This window comes from Lepidochelys kempii, chromosome 4 (genome assembly GCF_965140285.1).
Source record: "Lepidochelys kempii isolate rLepKem1 chromosome 4, rLepKem1.hap1, whole genome shotgun sequence".
NCBI classification, from domain to species: domain Eukaryota; kingdom Metazoa; phylum Chordata; order Testudines; family Cheloniidae; genus Lepidochelys; species Lepidochelys kempii.
In genome coordinates, this window is record NC_136383.1 from 136,921,348 (window position 1) to 136,938,703 (window position 17,356).

Sequence of the window (17,356 nt, forward strand, 5' to 3'; positions counted from 1 at the left end):
GTTAGTCTCTAAGGTGCCACAAGTCCTCCTTTTCTTTTTGCAAATACAGACTAACACGGCTGCTACTCTGAAATCTGTCAATATCCATTTAGAGATCCTCTGAGACTTGACCTCAAACTCTTTCTGCTATGGCAATAAACAATCAGACTTTCAGATTGGCTTCATCCTTTGCAGGCAAAAGGCTAGGGCTCATTGCATATCAAGGGAATGAAATCCCCTTTCTTCTTCAGATGTGTGGACTTTTTGGAAAAATCACAAGTAATTTAATTCACTAGTTCTGAAAAACTATTCTGGGGGTGAATTTCGGGTGTCAACACAATGAGACTTTGTCTCTATGGAATACAGTGTAAAGTACATTTGCCATCAGTGCTCCAAACTCACCCTCCTTCCTGTCTGCGGTAATGGCCACCAGGAATGCAACATTCATAGATAGGAAAGACATATAACCAGCAGTTCAAAGGGAAGCTGAGTGAACACCAGAAGAAAAAGGTTTAAGTACCATTGAGGAATAGGTTTCCTTACCGGCAGAAAGGTTCTGATTAGGGCCTTCCAGAATCTTCTACTCTGTTGGTGAATGAAAACAGGGTAACCACGTGAAAATGGGTGGTATGCACTGATTTCTGCCATGTGAACCCATAAAGAGCTGATGGAAAGACCCACTGTTCTGAGTGAAAGACGACATCTCCAGAGGCTGCATGCTGGACTAAAGTTTTTGTTGTGCCCAGATAGAGAAATGCTTCCACTTGGCTGCACAGCATTTTCTAGTAGAGGTTTTTCTACTATTAGTAACAACGTTTTGCACAAATTCAGAACAAGAATATTCTAGAATTGATGCACATCCAAAAACCAAGTGCTGAGATGGAGTATTTGGGATGCTTGAATCTGTCTTTCCACTGAGTCAGGAGATTGAAAAAAGGACTGCATGTTGATCAGCAACCATGATGACATGAGTAGAAGATCTGGGTGCCAAAACTACCTGGGACAGTTGGGGGTGATGAGAATGACTCATGCCTTATCTTGACAAATTTTCATAAGACCCGAGGTAGGACTGGTAAGGGAGGGAAGATATAGTTCAGACGGTCTGACCACAGGAGGAGGAAAGTGTTGCCCTGAGAGTGAAGACTTAGAGTCCTTCTGGAGCAGGATATGTTGCACTTTGTTCTTTGGAGAGGCAAACAAATCTATTGTGGGGATTCCCCAGAGAGCAAAAATACCATCTATACTACTGAATTGTGCAACTCCCACTCGTGGTCAATAGCAAAGCGTCTGCTGAGAGTCCGACAGCATTTTCTGATTCCCTGGAAGATAAGTTTCCAACAGGGTGATTTAATTGCTGATGCACCAATTCCACAGGGTGACTGCTTCTGCACACAGGGAAATGGATCTCGCTCCTCCAACCTTGTTGATGTAAAAGACTGCCGTCACACTGTCCAACATGAAGAAGACATGGTGACCTTGAATTAATGGGAGAAAGGCTTTGCAAGCTTCTCAGACTGCCTATCATTCCAGAATGTTGATGTGCATCCTGGTCTCTCAGGAAGTCCAAATGCCCTGTGCTAAATGGGACGAATCCATAAAGATTGCATACCATAGTACAGAAGAGGTTACTTTGCTGGACACAGTTACTATAGCATTCCTGGATTGTTTGCTTGGTGAGTACACTGCCTGAAGCCATGCTTCCAGACAACAAAGACAGTTAGTGTGACATAAGTACATGAAGCCATATGTCCCAGGAGAGAGAGAAATTCTAATTGGAGTTCGAGGACTCATGATCTGATCTATGAAGGCGTTCATCATGTGGAATCTGTTCCTGGGCAGATAGGCCCCTGCCATGATTTAATTTAGGGATACACCATGAATTCTAAAGTCTGCACTGAAGTGAGTACAGACTTTTCCAAACTTATGCTGACTCCTAGGGAAGAGAGGACTTGGAGTGCTGACGAAATGGCTTTGTGAGCTTCTTGATGTGTTCTGGCAACAAGAAGCCAGTCACCAAGATAGGGAAACACTGCGAAGCCACCATGTCTGACACAAGCTGCTACTACTGCAAAGACCCTGGGGGGGCAGAAGCAAGGCTGAATGGGAGCACTCTGTATTGAAAATGGTCTGGGCCCACCATGAATCTGAGGAAGTGTTTATGAGTGAGATGAACGTCCACATGAAAAATACTCATCCTTCATATCGAAGGTTAGCACTGAAGAGGTATCTGTTCTATTGTTCCTTCCTGCAAGAGGGATTCTACTTCTTGTTTGAGAATCTCCTCATGAGAATAGCCCCTGAAAAGGAGTGGAGTTGGGAATTTAGAGGAGCCAGGGAGGTAAATTCAATTGCATAGCCAGAATAGATGATGATTAGTACCCACTTGACTATTGTTACTTCCAGAGGTGGAAAGAGTGCTAGATGACTCTCAAGGGATATGCACAAATCAGAAGGCACTGGCATCATCATTTTGATGGAGGCTGGGATCAGGATGATAATGTTGCCACAGAAGGTACAGGGAAATGGGACTTCTGAACCATTTGTCTTTTACAGGTGCCTCATAAGATCATTTGTGGTAAAAGTTGTTGAGCCATTAGCCTAGCTTTGTATAATTGCCTGTGGAACTCTCTTCAGGGCAGGTGTATATATTCCCAGGGAGCAGAGAGTGGCCCTGGAGTCTTTTAAAGTATGTACAGATTCATCTCGGTCTTGGTTGAACAGATGAGTTTCATCAAAAGGCAGGTCCTCCAGACTGGTTCTTGACCTCCCTGATAAACCCTGAAGTGTAAAGAGATGATTCACAGCACAATAGCAGTAGACATTGCCCTAGAAGATGTATCTGCTGCAGCCACCACTGATTGAAAAGCCGTCTTGGCAGCCAACTTGCCTTCCTCAATGAGAGCCTGAAACTGGGCTCTATCCTCTTGTGGATTTAGAATCTCTGTGAATTTAGAATAGTCCAGGCAGTCATATCTAGCCATCAGTGCTTGGTGACTGGCTATTCAAAACTGAAGGCAAGTAAAAGTGAGTATTTTCCTCCTCAATAAGTCAAGTCATTTACCTTCTTTATTGACTGAGTAGAACTAGGGTGCTGCTGTCTAAATCTCTCAACAGCAGCCTGGATGACCAAAAAATTCAGAGCAAGATGAAAAAAAAAAAGAAATTCCACCCCTTTGGCTGAGACAAAATAGCATTTTTTCACCCCCTTATGGGTAGTGGCACAAGCAGCAGGGGTATGTCAGACTGTTCTAGCTTGTTCCAAAATGGCATCACTAACAAGAAGTGCTACTTGGCTGGAAACACAGGAATGGAGGACATCTGTGTGTTTGTGTTTGGGATCCTGAACTTCCTCAAGGGGGATCTGTAGCTCCTCTGCAATCCCATGGAACAGTTCCTGGAATTGTCTTGGGTGATCAGGGGGAGATGGAGACACTGGGGCAACTGCTTCATCAGGAGATGACAAAGACACTCTCACCAGTACTAGCAAAACTGCCAGATCTGACTCATACTCTTCACCTTCCATGGGGTCAGGAGGAACCTCTGGCTGTCCTCTTGGAGAGGAAAGGTGGGCTGACCCCCTAGTAGATCATGCCAACTCTGCAAGGTGGTACGGGTCCCATAGTCCCCAATGCTATATCCATCGACATTACCAATAGTCACACTGGAGGGAAACCAATGCTCGATAATTGACTAGGAGCCAGACTCCTTCCAAAAGTTGAATCTTCTAGTGTGGTCAGGACCTCTCTTGTAAGGGACGGAACGGATGAAGGTGGAGATTGGGGATCCAGGAGAGCAAAAATGTCATCAGGTGGAGCATCACATTCTGTTCTCCATGGAGTGCAAGAGATCCTGTCTGCCTGAACGGAAGGGAGTGGATCAGTTACTGTTTGTACCACACTAGGGCAAGGCAGACCCAGCACCATCAATGGCTGAGGCTCTCGATGGTTGCCTTTTTGTCAGTGCTGTTGGTTCTCGGAGCTTAGGCTCAGTGGGTGCCAGAGGTAGTGCTGCAACCAGAGCACAGCATAGTACTGACAGAGCCCTGGATTTGTGGGCTTTCTTGTTGTGACCCTGAGACTTGGGACATTCCAAGTGCTCATGGGCTGAGCAGGAAGACTTGTTTGACTTAGGCAGGGCTAAATACAACTTTTTTGAAGTGGATTTAGAGGAGGATTTGCTATCCTGTTTATGAAAATGCTCCTACCCTCCCAACAAAACCCCAAAGGGGGATTTGTGGGGTAGGTTCCCTCACTCTTAAATTGGACCACATGGCAGGAGATGCACTCCTGAGTCAGGCTGACATACTAGGGCTGGGGACGGGGGGTAAAGGAGGGAAGGGGAAGGGAGGTGTCATCCCCGGCCTGAAGCCAAATGCAGAGTCATAGTCTTATCAAGTGCTTCTTGAGGCAAAGTTCCAACCCTTCACAGGTATGGCTGGGTAAAGAACATGCACCTCGGCATGGCATGCACTTCCCAGAGGCAGTACAGATAGCACTGATGATCGCTGACCAAGGAGCATGGACAAGAAGCACAGATTTTGAAGCCTAGTCCTGGGCATAGTCCAATACCTATAACAGGGTACCAGGGAGGAGGAGGAGGAGAACACAGGGATTCCCCTGGGTAGGAAAACTATTTATCTATCCATCCAACCAGAAAAACTTAGCTAAAAATTACCAGATAAAATTCTACAACTATTTACAAAATATGTACACATGTATTTTCAGACAGAAGAATAAATTAAGACAAAGCTCTGACACAGGCCAGGCAGTGATAAGAAGGAATTGGACAGGTGGTCGGTGCACTCCACCCTTTATTTCCTCAATTGCAGGCATGAGGAGAGCAGGGGCACATGTGCAGACCAACATACACGGCTTTCAGGAATTCTTTCACTCCAGATGCGTGGAGCACACGTGTACCCACAGTGTAATACACATAGGGACCAGCACTCAAAGAAGAATTTGTCTCTCTCTTCCAGTCTATGAATAAAAAGGAGGAAGGAGGGGATGAGATCTATTAGGTTTAAAAATTTGAAGAACAGCCTAAGTAACTTAGAATACTGTCTCATTTTCAAGAGACTGAGGTGAGTAGGACCATAGTATGCTCCAGCCACTTTCACTTAGGCATATTTGAAAATTTTTCCACGCTGACCTGAGATCAGTTTAATTCACTAACTACAATTGTCTACTCTGTTTCTTTAATAAATTATTTAGTTGTGAATATGAAACATGTTTTGATAAGAGACATTTATGTATTCAAAACATTTAAGGTTTTGCTTTATATAAATAAATGTTACATGTTGTTTTGTGTTTAATTAAATTTCAGTAACTATCCTAATGTAGCTTGACACAAATGTAATAAATAAGCAATGTATCATTCACCATTTTCTAACCCACTAAAAATGTACAAGAATCTGAAAATATTAAGCTATATAATTGCTTATATAAATATATATCGTTACAGTGTGCCCACCTATGTAGCAGAAAGATTACCAAAACTTGTATAAAGGCTATATTTAGTAAATCAACAAGTTTTAATGATTAGATGATCCAATGAGAATGCACCTTTCAGAGAAAATAACTGAAGTACTAATGGAAAAGTTGATTAAAAATCAAGGTTTTCCACTTTGTGATTTCAATCACAATTTAAATCAATTAATCCTGGCAGTGTATGCCACTGGTAAGTTCAAATACACGATTAGACCTTTTTATTTTTTTATGTTTTCTCTGTAAGGCTTTTATTCTAATATAAATGTATTCTGTTTTGAAAGAGCTGTTTGGTTATTTGTAATTGTTGGCATACACTGTTCATAGCCCAGGGACAGAAAACAAAGCACATGTGCTGGACTTTGGGGCTTGTCTTCACTATGGGCTAAATCAGCCCTGCTGCAATCAATGCAGCAGGCATCGATTTAGTGGGTCTGATGAAGACGCAGTAAGTCGATGGGAGAGCGTCTCCCGTCGACATAGCGCAGTACAGACACTGCTGTAAGTCAATCTAAGCTACGTTGACTTAAGTTATGTATTTTATGTAACTTAACTAGGGTAACTTAGATTCACTTACCTTGTTAGTGTAGACCAGGCCTTAGTCAGACCTGCTGGGAGAATCACAGCAACATGCAAAGGGACTTCAAGCCTAAACCTGTGGTCAGGAGGGGGAGGGATGTGGGTAGGAGGCCTGAAAGGGCATTCTTTGCACAGACCAAATAGGGAGACAATAGGAGGGTCAAAGGTACAATTACCCCAAAACTGTGACAGCCCCAAAATAATGCAAAAACTACATAAAAAACAAAGAGAATATAGAAAGATGAAGCATATCTGAGTTCTCCATTTGGAGCAAAAACCGAAGTAACTGACATTTTTATTCCCCAGGTACATTATTCCCCTGAGACACACTAATCTCAAATGAATGGTATGGAACTTGGAATAGGTTAGTTTGATCCTGTACAATGGGGAAAAATAGAGTGAAGCTGAATCAGAGATAGATGCACCATGGAAAACTGACATGTTTGTCAGCTAGTATCAGATATCATATTGTTTACTTTGATACTTAAAATTTATACATGCTGCTTCCTCATGGAAGTGGAAATAGAGGAGAAAGCTCAGTGAATTATTATTTGCTTACTACAAATACCCATAGTAGCCTATAAGAATCACAACTGGGCCCAAAACTAAGGAAGGTGATAATTTTAGAAGCTTTAACTTGAGGAATGAGATTAGTAATACATTAAGACAAGACATTAATAATAAAGAATACTTACACAGAGCCTTACATCCAAGGATCTCAAAGCGTTTCACAGACATTAGGCTTCATAATACACTTTATGGGGTATATGAGTATTATCATCCTCATCTTACGGATCAGGAAACTGAGGCACAAAGGAGGTAAATGACTTGCCTAATGTGACACTATGTGAGCCAGCATTAGAACCTAGTTCTCTTGACTTTCAGTACCCTGGTCTAACTATTAGATAGTACTGTATTCCTTATTTGCATTTCTAAAAAGTTGTCTGTCCTTTTGCCTTAGGTGTCCAGGAGAGGGGGACAAGCCAGTAGAGAAGCCTGGGAGCAGGCAAAAAGAGATGAAAGGATAAGATGGGAAGAGGAGATCAAATGAGCAGAAGACAATGTGATTAATTTTTTTCAAAAAGAATACTTACTGAATTAAAGATAACTGAAGTGTACAAAACAGTTCCTTAACTTTAATATTGCATGTCCCAATTGCTGTATATATAACTGTATATGTAACCATGATGTTATGTGATTATGAATGGGAGAAGTGGTCTGCTCAATGATGAATAGGAGAAAAGGTGTTCACAAGTCAATCTTTCACTGGATGTCAAACATAGTGAATGGCAGTGAAAATGAGGTAAGATTAGAGGTTAAAATAGGGAAAGAACACGTTAAAAATTACTTAAACAAGTTAGATGTCTTCAAGTCACCAGGGCCTGATGAAATACATCCTAGAATACTCAAGGAGCTGACTGAGGAGATATCTGTGCCATTAGCAATTATCTTCGAAAACTCATGGAAGATGGGAGAGATTCCATAGGACTGGAAAATATAGTGCCAATCTATAAAAAGGGAAATAAGGACAGCCTGGGGAACTACAGATAATACTTAATCCTGCCATCTGTGCAGGGGACTGGTCTAGCTGACCTCTCAAGGTCCCTTCTAGTTCTGTGATTCTGTGACTCTGTGATTCTCTATTAAGATATGATCCACATTGTGAAACAATTTGAAAATTCCCAATTTAAATACAAAACATACAAAAAAGAGGAGGGGGAGGGAAGGGAGCAGCAAAAAAAAAAAAAAAAAAAAAATTGACAGTACAATGGCATCCTCCACCCATCTTGCTAATTCCACAGTTTCTGTTTGGATTTCCTGCTACGATCCCCTTCCACTTTAATTTCAATGTTTATGATTTCCAGTTACCTGTTTGGTAACACTTTTCTGCAGAAGGCACATAAACCACAGCTCTTTTTGAAAAATGTGCTTTAAGGAAGGACTTCAATGAGAAGAGAATAAAGCCACATCACACTGAGACAGGGACGCTTTAAAAAAATAGATTTGTTAGTCTCTAAGGTGCCACAAGTACTCCTTTTCTTTTTGCGAATACAGACTAACACGGCTGCTACTCTGAAACCTTTAAAAAAATAGTCATCAAATTTGGGGAATTGAATTAATACTGACTCACAGAGAAGAGCACCGCCTACTGATCACTACTACTTCCTGCAGCATTAGGCTTTTCCTGAGAAGCCTCCCAGCCTAGTACGCTAATTAAATAGTCTCATAGGGTAGCAGCTGGAGAAAACAAAAGAAACAGGCAAGTTAACATTCTGGTTGTTTCAAAAAATACCAGATACCAGAGAGCAACACGAAAGTGATCAAGAAGCTCTACCATTTGATACCAGTAATGTGTAAAGTTAATGTCATCTTAGCTGTGATGCACAAAACAATCACTTGATTATCATACACATTGTAAGGAGAGTGATCACTTTAGATAAGCTATTACCAGCAGGAGAGTGGGGTGGGAGGAGTTATTTTTTCATTCTTTGTGTGTACAAAAAGACCTTCTACACTTTCCACAGTATGCATCCGATGAAGGGAGCTGTAGCTCACGAAAGCTTATGCTCAAATAAATTGGTTAGTCTCTAAGGTGCCACAAGTACGCCTTTTCTTTAAGCAGAAAATAAATTTAGACTAGAATAGTTATCTGAGGGTTTGTTCAGATCAAGGATGGAGGAGAAAAATTGTCAAGTTTTCATGATTTCCCTTTCTCTCCACATTGAGAAAAAAAGAAAGGGCTTAGTAACTGAACTAACGCATCACATCTGTGATGATTTGTTTGCTAGGGAGAGTAACTTCTGTTGAAAGAAAAGGAGGACTTGTGGCACCTGAGAGACTGACAAATTTATTTGAGCATAAGCTTTCATGAGCTACAGCTCACTTCATTGGATGCATTCAGTGGAAAATACAGTGGGGAGATTTATATACCAACTTCTGTTGGAAATCTGTAGTGTCTGCTACATTTTGTAAAAGGAAAAATGGCACCAAGGAAACTATTTCAATTTGGAAAAGAAAAGGAGTACTTGTGGCACCTTAGAGACTAACCAATTTATTAGAGCATAAGCTTTCGTGAGCTACAGCTCACTTCCTCAGACGCATATCGTGGAAACTGCAGCAGGCTTTATATATACACAGAGAATATGAAACAATACCTACTCCCACCCCACTGTCCTGCTGGTAATAGCTTATCTAAAGTGATCATCAGGCGGGCCATTTCCAGCACAAATCCAGGTTTTCTCACGCTCCACCCCCCCACACAAATTCACTCTCCTGCTGGTGGGCTATCACGATATGCATCTGAGGAAGTGAGCTGTAGCTCACGAAAGCTTATGCTCTAATAAATTGGTTAGTCTCTAAGGTGCCACAAGTACTCCTTTTCTTTTTGCGAATACAGACTAACACGGCTGTTACTCTGAAATATTTCAATTTGGTTAGGTAATAAAACAAATTGTATAGATCCTTGTTCTGAACCTGAGTCTACTGAAACACAAACAAACAGAAAAGAGCACAACAAAGAGAGAAAGCTAGAGGGACCTAGCCAGAATACAGTTCCCAGGTGAAGTGTTCAAATTTCAAACAGTAAACAAGTGCATCGCCCAGAACATCAAAAATTAGGAAAGACTCTAAAAGAACTCAGTTTAGTTTATCTTTATTAAATGCATAGTGCTATGGTTGGATTTTAAAACCACATCTAGAAATCCAAAGTTATCATTCCTATAAAATATGGAATTATGTCCCTTGATTTTATTGCATTACTGGAGATGGGGTTAATTTTATGCTTTATTATGATGAAATACGCATTCATGTAATATTTTGTGTTTTATTTCCTTAGGCTTGGGGGAGGGAGAGGAGAATGAATTCATGTACTATGTAGGGACATATTAATTGTGACATCACAAACACAATCACATTCAGATAAATGCAAATTTTGAGCATTTACTGCAAATATGTGTGTGTAGAATGTCAGATTTGAACACAGATACAGGGAGGGACCAATCTTGCAAGCCGTGCATATGCACATATCTTTTCATGTTTAATCCAATTCAAACAGACACCCAGCATGTATGTTTTTGAATGTGTGATCACTGAGTGAATGTGATTCATTTCCATTTACCTGATTTCAATTTACAGTACATCAGACACTTGTCCTCAATGAGGACTAAACCTATCAGAAATCTGCAGTTTAAAAAGAAGCCCATTTATATCTGGGCATAAAACAGAACTTTTCTTAACTGCTACTCTATTTAATGCTTTAAAAAAAAAAATCAAAAGTTGCCATACTGAAAAATTTTATTAAACTTTCTAAATATGACAGTGCTTCAGCTCGGCTGTGGAAAATCCTGCGGAATAGGAAAGAGCTGATTGTCAGTGTTCTGGGAAAACCTGTATATATACAGAAGTGAAATACAGAACTCACATCACTTCGAGGCAGAGGGTATGTCTACACTACAGTACAGCAGTGCATCTGTGCTACCACAGTGCCATACTGCGGAGACATCCTACATCAACTAAAGGGATTTTTCTCACGAAAGCTTATGCTCAAATAAATTGGTTAGTCTCTAAGGTGCCACAAGTACTCCTTTTCTTTTTGGATGAAAGGTATCCCTAAAACATTATGAAGATTATACATATGCAGAGAAATCACTTTGCTTCCACCTAAATGGCTGCACTGCAGTGTAACGCAGCAGTACAGGAATAAGGGTGGCAATGTGAAAAGTGGTATTTGTCAATATCACTTTTCACAGAAGACTTAGTGCCCCATTGCCACCCTTACTTCTGTGCTGCTGCTGCCACCCGGGGCTGACAGCCAGAGCCCTGCTGCCTCCAGGTGATGGACTGGGGGAAGAGTGGGGAGCCTGGGTGGCGGGGCTCCGGCTGTCAGCCCCAGGGAAGTGGGGCTCTGGCTGTCGCCTTTATGCTCACCTCCTGGGTGTGCACAGCCACTCTGCATGAGTCCCAGTGATCCAGGGCTGACAACCAGAGCTTTTAAAAAAAAAAAGCACAAAGCTCACGCCTCCCTTGACACATTCCTGCACCTTCCTTGCATTGCCCGCCCCATAATTTGAGAACTGCTGCTCTAAATAACCCATCACCACAGCCTCTAACCTCTTGATACAGTAACTTCATAAAGCCGCAAACAGAATCATAGTGAACTCTGTTCTTTACTACTCAGAGATGTTAGGAGACGCTGCTTAAGCAAGTTTTTTTTTATTAATTATTATTTATTATTATAATGTATATGAGTTCGTTCCGCTTCATCTTTGCTTATGGCATGAAGACTATGGCCAACAAGTGGATTAAGCATTACATAAATTGTGAAATATTACTATTAGAGCTATCAATTAATCAGTTAACTCAAGGTCCCTGTATCATGTCTCAAGTGAAACAGATAATTCATAATGTATTAAGCCATAGTCAGCATGCCCCCAACACCTTAACACATATACCAAATATTTATTCAGTGCCAGAAAAGAGATCCATATAGAATGTCAGTGTATACTGAATAACTGCTGTAAGAGCATCATCTCATATCTTAAAAGAAAAATATGCAGCAGCCGTAGCTTCTACAGTTAAGATTACAACCTACTATCTATTCTAGGAGGAATAGTTTAGGGAAAGCTCCCAAAGTAACAGGTGAAAAGTTACATATTTCTGCCCCACAACAATTTTACCTATCTTTACTGGCCTCTGTTCTTTGCCAGACCCCTGGTCTACTTCACTCTGTGGTTGTCTATGGCTGACTGCTGTAATATGCCCTGATGCTCAAAGTATGCCCAAAGCTTTATTCAGTGCTCCATACTCACCGATTTCAAAACGCTCTACCTTAAAAAAAAAAAGTTGACCGAATAAGGAGTTCTGAATAAATGAACCATAGGTGTTTAGCACTGAGCTCTCAGTCTAGAGAATGGATTGCTGCTGTACTAATCCAAGCCCAAGCATTCTGATCTCCACTTTTAGAAGATCTACTACAGTTTTCTAGAAACCTTACTGCTCATCACTGGCATAACTGCCACAATCCTATAGTATAATAGTGGGTAACCAGAACCAACTGTTTACCTATTTTTATCTCTGCTTGTTCCAGATACAAGCAAACTTAACAAAAGAAACTGCCTAGGACTTTAAAACTACCTGTTTCAGACAGACAGATATAGCCGGTTATTTTTACTCCCATTCAGAGAGCCTCTAATTGCTTGTCTTTCAGATCACAACTCAAACAACAACAAACTCCAACAACAAATACCAACACGTTTGGACTTCATTGTCCTTTTTACACAATGAAACAAGCCTCTAACTTCTTTAGTTTATTTATATCACTCACACAAACTAAAAAATAATGCTTGTCATCCTACCCTAGTTGCCCTTTTCCTTTGGGCAAATGCTCACTCCTCTCTCCCCCAGACCCAAAGTTTACACTGGGATTAAAATTAAAGGAACATTGGTCAGATACCTGAGGACCCAAATTTAGGTTTTGTTTTTAAAAAGTTACAAAACCAAACATTAAGAGAAAACGTTTTCTTCTGGATTTAAACATCACCCTGCAGAATCTGCAGCCCAAACACTGAGGGTTCTTGAGCCTGCTAAAGCATGCACTACTCAGGTGCATAAATGTTTGAAGTCTTAGCAGAACAGGGCCCTATGTGATCCTCTTATGTGCATGAGAGACAGAAAGTGAAATTCACATATCTATTTGCACTGGCCAAGCTGAAAGGAACATCAAAAGTAAAACACCATGACAGTGAAAAGTAAATTAGATTTTTAAAAGTTCCTTGGATTGTAGCAACCTAAGGTGTCATTTAAATCTCTTCTTTGCAGGCTAAGTTTCTGTGCAATAACAATCCCATACAGTAATAAATGTGGATATTCCCATCCACAAACACAGATGCTGAAGTTTCCAACAGCACCTATGGATTATGGGTGCCCAATCTGAGACACCCGGGGCCCGATTTGCTGTGGTTCTGAACCCCACTGGCTTCAGCTTGAGTCGTGGGTGCTCTGCACCTCTGGGAACCAGGCCTCAGATGTCGCAAGTTGGGCGCCCAAAGACGGAGGCGCCCCAAACCAGCAGCCGCATTTTGGCCACGCTGCAGCCGCTGGTTATAATGCTGTTGCAAGGACGGCCTCCCAGCTCCACCCGCCTGGAGGCTGCAGGTGCCGCACCTCCCACAGGCCCATCCTCACGGCGTCTGGGCACCACCCGGGAGCCCGCCACCTCGTGCTGAGGCTCCACACCACCACAGCGGCCCAGCTCCCGGCAGCCTCGCTGAGCAGGGGGGCACCTCGCAGGGGCAGCACGAGGCCAGTGCTCAGGCCGTGGGTCAGTGCTATAGGCTGCCCTGTTACACAGGAACCCCAAGCGTTTGCAGGGGACGGTTGGCAGCGACGCTGGGTGTTGTGTTGTGTTGTGTTGTGTGCAACCCCTCCCCCCAAGCCATGGCCCCCAGCCCAGAGACCACTGCCCTGCCCCCAAGCCAACAGGGCCCAGCAGGGCCGAGCCTGGCTCGCCGTGTACTCACAGGAGCCTGGCCCGGCCGTTCCGTCCCCTCCTCCTCGCCCGGCTCCATGCTGCTCCGCGCTCCCTCACGCAGCGGCCCGCTACTCGGGCCACACACAGGCAAGCAGGCGGCAACCAGCTGCGCATGCGCGGCCACCTCCCCAGCCCGTTGTTAGGGACTCGCTCAGAGCAGAAGGGGAGAGCGGGGACGAGCGGCGCGAGCGCCGGCGTCAGCACAGGAGCCGTTGAAGGGAGAGAGAGAGAAACGAGCGCGCGATTGTGTCAACAGCGCGAGGAAGAGCCGTTGGGCGCGCGCGCGCGCGAGGGTTCCGTCCCTGCAGTGGGCTGAGCGTGCGCGCGCCGCCGAGAGGGTCGAGGTGCGGAGGCGGCGGTGGCTGGCGCTGCTGTTGAAATGCCCGGATGTCAGTGGCGGCCGCGCGCAGTGGCAGTGCCCGTGGCCCTGCTGGCGCAAGGGCGCTCGCCCCGTCGGCCTTGCCAATGAGCATCTGTCCCCTTCGCAAAGCCCTGGGGCACCCAGCCTGGGGACTGCGCGTCGTGCCCAGTGCCGCCCTGGCAGCGACACGGCCTGCCCTCGCCCTGGGTTATGAGGGTGCCACATGGTGGCGCTTCTTAACCTGGCGCCACGGGACGACTCCAAGGAGGCCAACAAAATTTGAAATGTCAACTATTTTTTTCTCCACAGAAATTAAAAAAAAGAAAAAAATCACAAAGGAACGTCACCGTTTTCCACCCAAGCTCCGGCTAATTTGGGGTTGTCGACATTCTGTGCAGCCGGGCTAACCCCACACCTTCAAAAAATCATGAGAGCCCGCAGAAAAATGATAAGATTTTAATAATAAGAGTAACTGTTGGAGTCTTTGGTTTCTGAGCCGTTAGGGTGCTCTCAGGTCACATGGACAGGCCTTGTTCCAGAAGTGTTAGAACGAAAATATTACTCCAAAAAGCAATAGCTGAAATTCTCAGCGCTAGGTGCTTGACCTTTAAGAAAAGCAGTAAATAGCGTGAGACTCGTGACTGACATTTTTGGGATCACCCAGACCACTAAGAGGTTCTGGCACCATCTGCCTTGTAACTTTGGATGTCCTGATGTTCACATCCCTGACACCATTAGCCAGCCTACAAGCATAAATGTCTCTCAACCCTAACTTCCAGCAGCCTAGTTGCTCCTTGCAGCGTGACCCCACAGCCCCTTTGGTCCTGGGTCCCCCCCAAAATCCATCACCCTGAGTTCTCAACTGCCAGACACAGAATTTTTCTTTCTGGATCCTCACCCCCGAAGGAGTAAAACCTGGCACCAATTATCAGTTCACTTTGCGGGACACACTCTCACAGTTTGCACACCAGCGGCCTGCTTAGGGAAAAAATAAAAAATTTATTTAATGAAAAAGTCACAGATTCAAAGATGAAATAGTAAGGAAGAGCGAATATACAAGATACACAGAAAATAAACAAAGATGCAATCTCAGCTTCACATTTCTATAGTAGCTAAATTCCGTTTTGTAATACAAGTTGCCTATTGCCTCTGAACAGTTTCCCTGTGTGCCCTCTGTCCTAAAGGGGATCCAGTGTTTCACAAACAGCAGCCTGCGTAGGTGCTGGCCCTCAGTTTCTAGGCAGCCATCACTCCAAACCTGTTAACCTGAAACTCAGAGTAAATAGGCCAGCTACAATTCTGGTTTCAGCAGCAGGATCTTTTCATCCCTCAGGATCTATCATCTGAGGTTAGATAGAAGTTGGTGTGCCTCCCACCTCCCTTGTGTGTGTAGTGGACAAAAGAGATAGAGGATTTTTCCAAAACAAAAACAGAAGATTTATTTAAGAGAAGTAACAACAGGAACAGGGAAGAATCATGAACTATAACCAGATAACAAGTGAGTTGTGGTTTAACGGAGGTGAGTATAAAACTCAGGCCCCAACTAACCCAAACTGTGGCAACAACTAAACAAAAGAGAACAAAAGAATACCCCAAGATACTTTCCTGTCTCTAGGTTTTCTTAACCAGCAGAAATGAGGTTAAGATGCATTTGTCTTCACAGGTGATCCACGGTCTCACAGGATCTAGAAGCTGAAGTAGTGGGGCCCAAAGGTGAGAGCCCTCAGGATCCTGGCGACTGGTCCCAAAGGGAAGATGTTGGAACTCAGGAACACCATGATGTTTGAGGTAAGTGACTAGTTGTTAACAGTCTTTAATGTCTTTACAGCTGCTGGTGATCTTGATCCGATTGCCTCATCCAGTGGTCTTGATCCGGAGATCCGACGCCGCACAAAAAGACTGCACCTTGACTGTCTCTATAACAGAGAGCTCCCTAGCAACGGGTACTGAGACTAATTTAATTTTTTTAAAGACGCACACGCCTAGGTTCGGAGGTAAGTAGCTCTACAGGAGCCAGTTGGAACTAATTCCAAATGTCCATTGGCTTCTTTCATGCCAAAGTTCCATAAAGAAGCTTCCCCAGTGTGGCATCTGAGTTATCCTTTGCCTCGGATGCCATGATGGACACCTGAACTCCGTTTTGGAAAATACTGTAATCTGTCTAAAATGTACTACTAACAGTAAATGTAATAACAAACAGCTAAAAGTGCATAGAACATTGTGATAAACATCATAAGGACTATATTGAGCATGAAATGAACAAAAAAACATGCAACAAACCCTCTTCCCTTTTAACAGGGTTTCCAGTTTGTTTCCCCCTCCCCTTTTTCTCACACTGGTAATTCATGGTTACACAGTCTTAATTCTCCAAGACTGGGGTTTCTTTTCTGTTTTAACGTCTTTTCATTACCTTTAATGGTCCACCATTGTCTTTCCTTAGATTACAATGCTAGTTGCTTGCAGTTAGTTTCCTGCAAACAGCTAGCCTGAGCGGTGCCCCGCCCTGCCTGATTACTTCACTCCCTCCTCCTCCCAGTTGAGAGGCAATGCTATAGTTGCACCACAGTTACAATTACAATTTTCTACACATACATTCATAAACATAACCTATCAGGTTTCAGAGTAATAGCCGTGTTAGTCTGTATTCACAAAAAGAAAAGGAGTACTTGTGGCACCTTAGAGACTAACCAATTTATTTGAGCATAAGCTTTCGTGAGCTACAGCTCACTTCATCAGATCAGAACCTATCAGAACTTTACAAGCTTTCATAAAAGACCTTACCTGACATAATTATACATGATAACATTGTATAAAACCAGTTGAGAGTCAATTGCTTATTCTTTAGGATTCAGATCTCCTGTTCTCCCCTTGGGGTGTCTCGATCCTGATTGTCACAATGATAAAATCACAATTTTTGGCAACACTGTTGCATATTGGCATTGCAAACATGGTCTTCTCATACTGCTATTATTGCTTTGTGGTGATGTTTCAGAATCAGAAACATGAATTGGTGCCCTGGTGTGCTAGACACTGTACAAAGATACAGTAAATAACAGTTCATTGCCCCCAGAGACACTACCTCATGCTATCTGATGGTGTTTTGATATAACTCATTCATGTTGTACTACTATCATGTAACAAGATAATGCCAGGATGCAATGTGGCAAAATTCTGCCAGGAAGCCCACATGTTACATCTCTGTGGGGTGTTCTGACATTACATGACAATGTTGCACTAAAAAGTCGCACTTCGTTGTGATATACCAATATTGGGTGAAAAACATGGGAATGCCCCTCTAAGCAAACTCAAACCTTAGTGGAGTCCCTGTTTTTCCTTCCAAATATCCCTATTAATAACCTTTCTAAAAAAAAGTAGAGGTGAACTTAGTGAACAGTGACATGTGAGTGAGTTTGTCTGGCTGTTTGT

The 17,356-nt window shown here is 43.1% G+C and overlaps 1 protein-coding gene across 7 annotated transcripts in view; it reads right to left on the reverse strand.

Moving 5' to 3' along the window:
- Nucleotides 1-13,767, reverse strand: part of ALMS1 (ALMS1 centrosome and basal body associated protein) — a 132,541-nt gene extending 118,774 nt beyond the window's left edge. For 3 of the 7 annotated variants that reach the window (XM_073342984.2, XM_073342983.2, XM_073342978.2), the window contains exon 1: nt 13,559-13,764. In XM_073342984.2, the coding sequence (XP_073199085.2) occupies nt 13,559-13,606 (48 nt within the window). In that variant the 5' untranslated portion in view covers nt 13,607-13,764. Of the gene's footprint in view, nt 1-13,558 lie in introns of all 7 variants that reach the window. The other 4 variants (XM_073342981.2, XM_073342982.2, XM_073342985.2 and 1 more) reach the window with 3 other exon arrangements.
- Nucleotides 13,768-17,356: the final 3,589 nt, after the last annotated feature.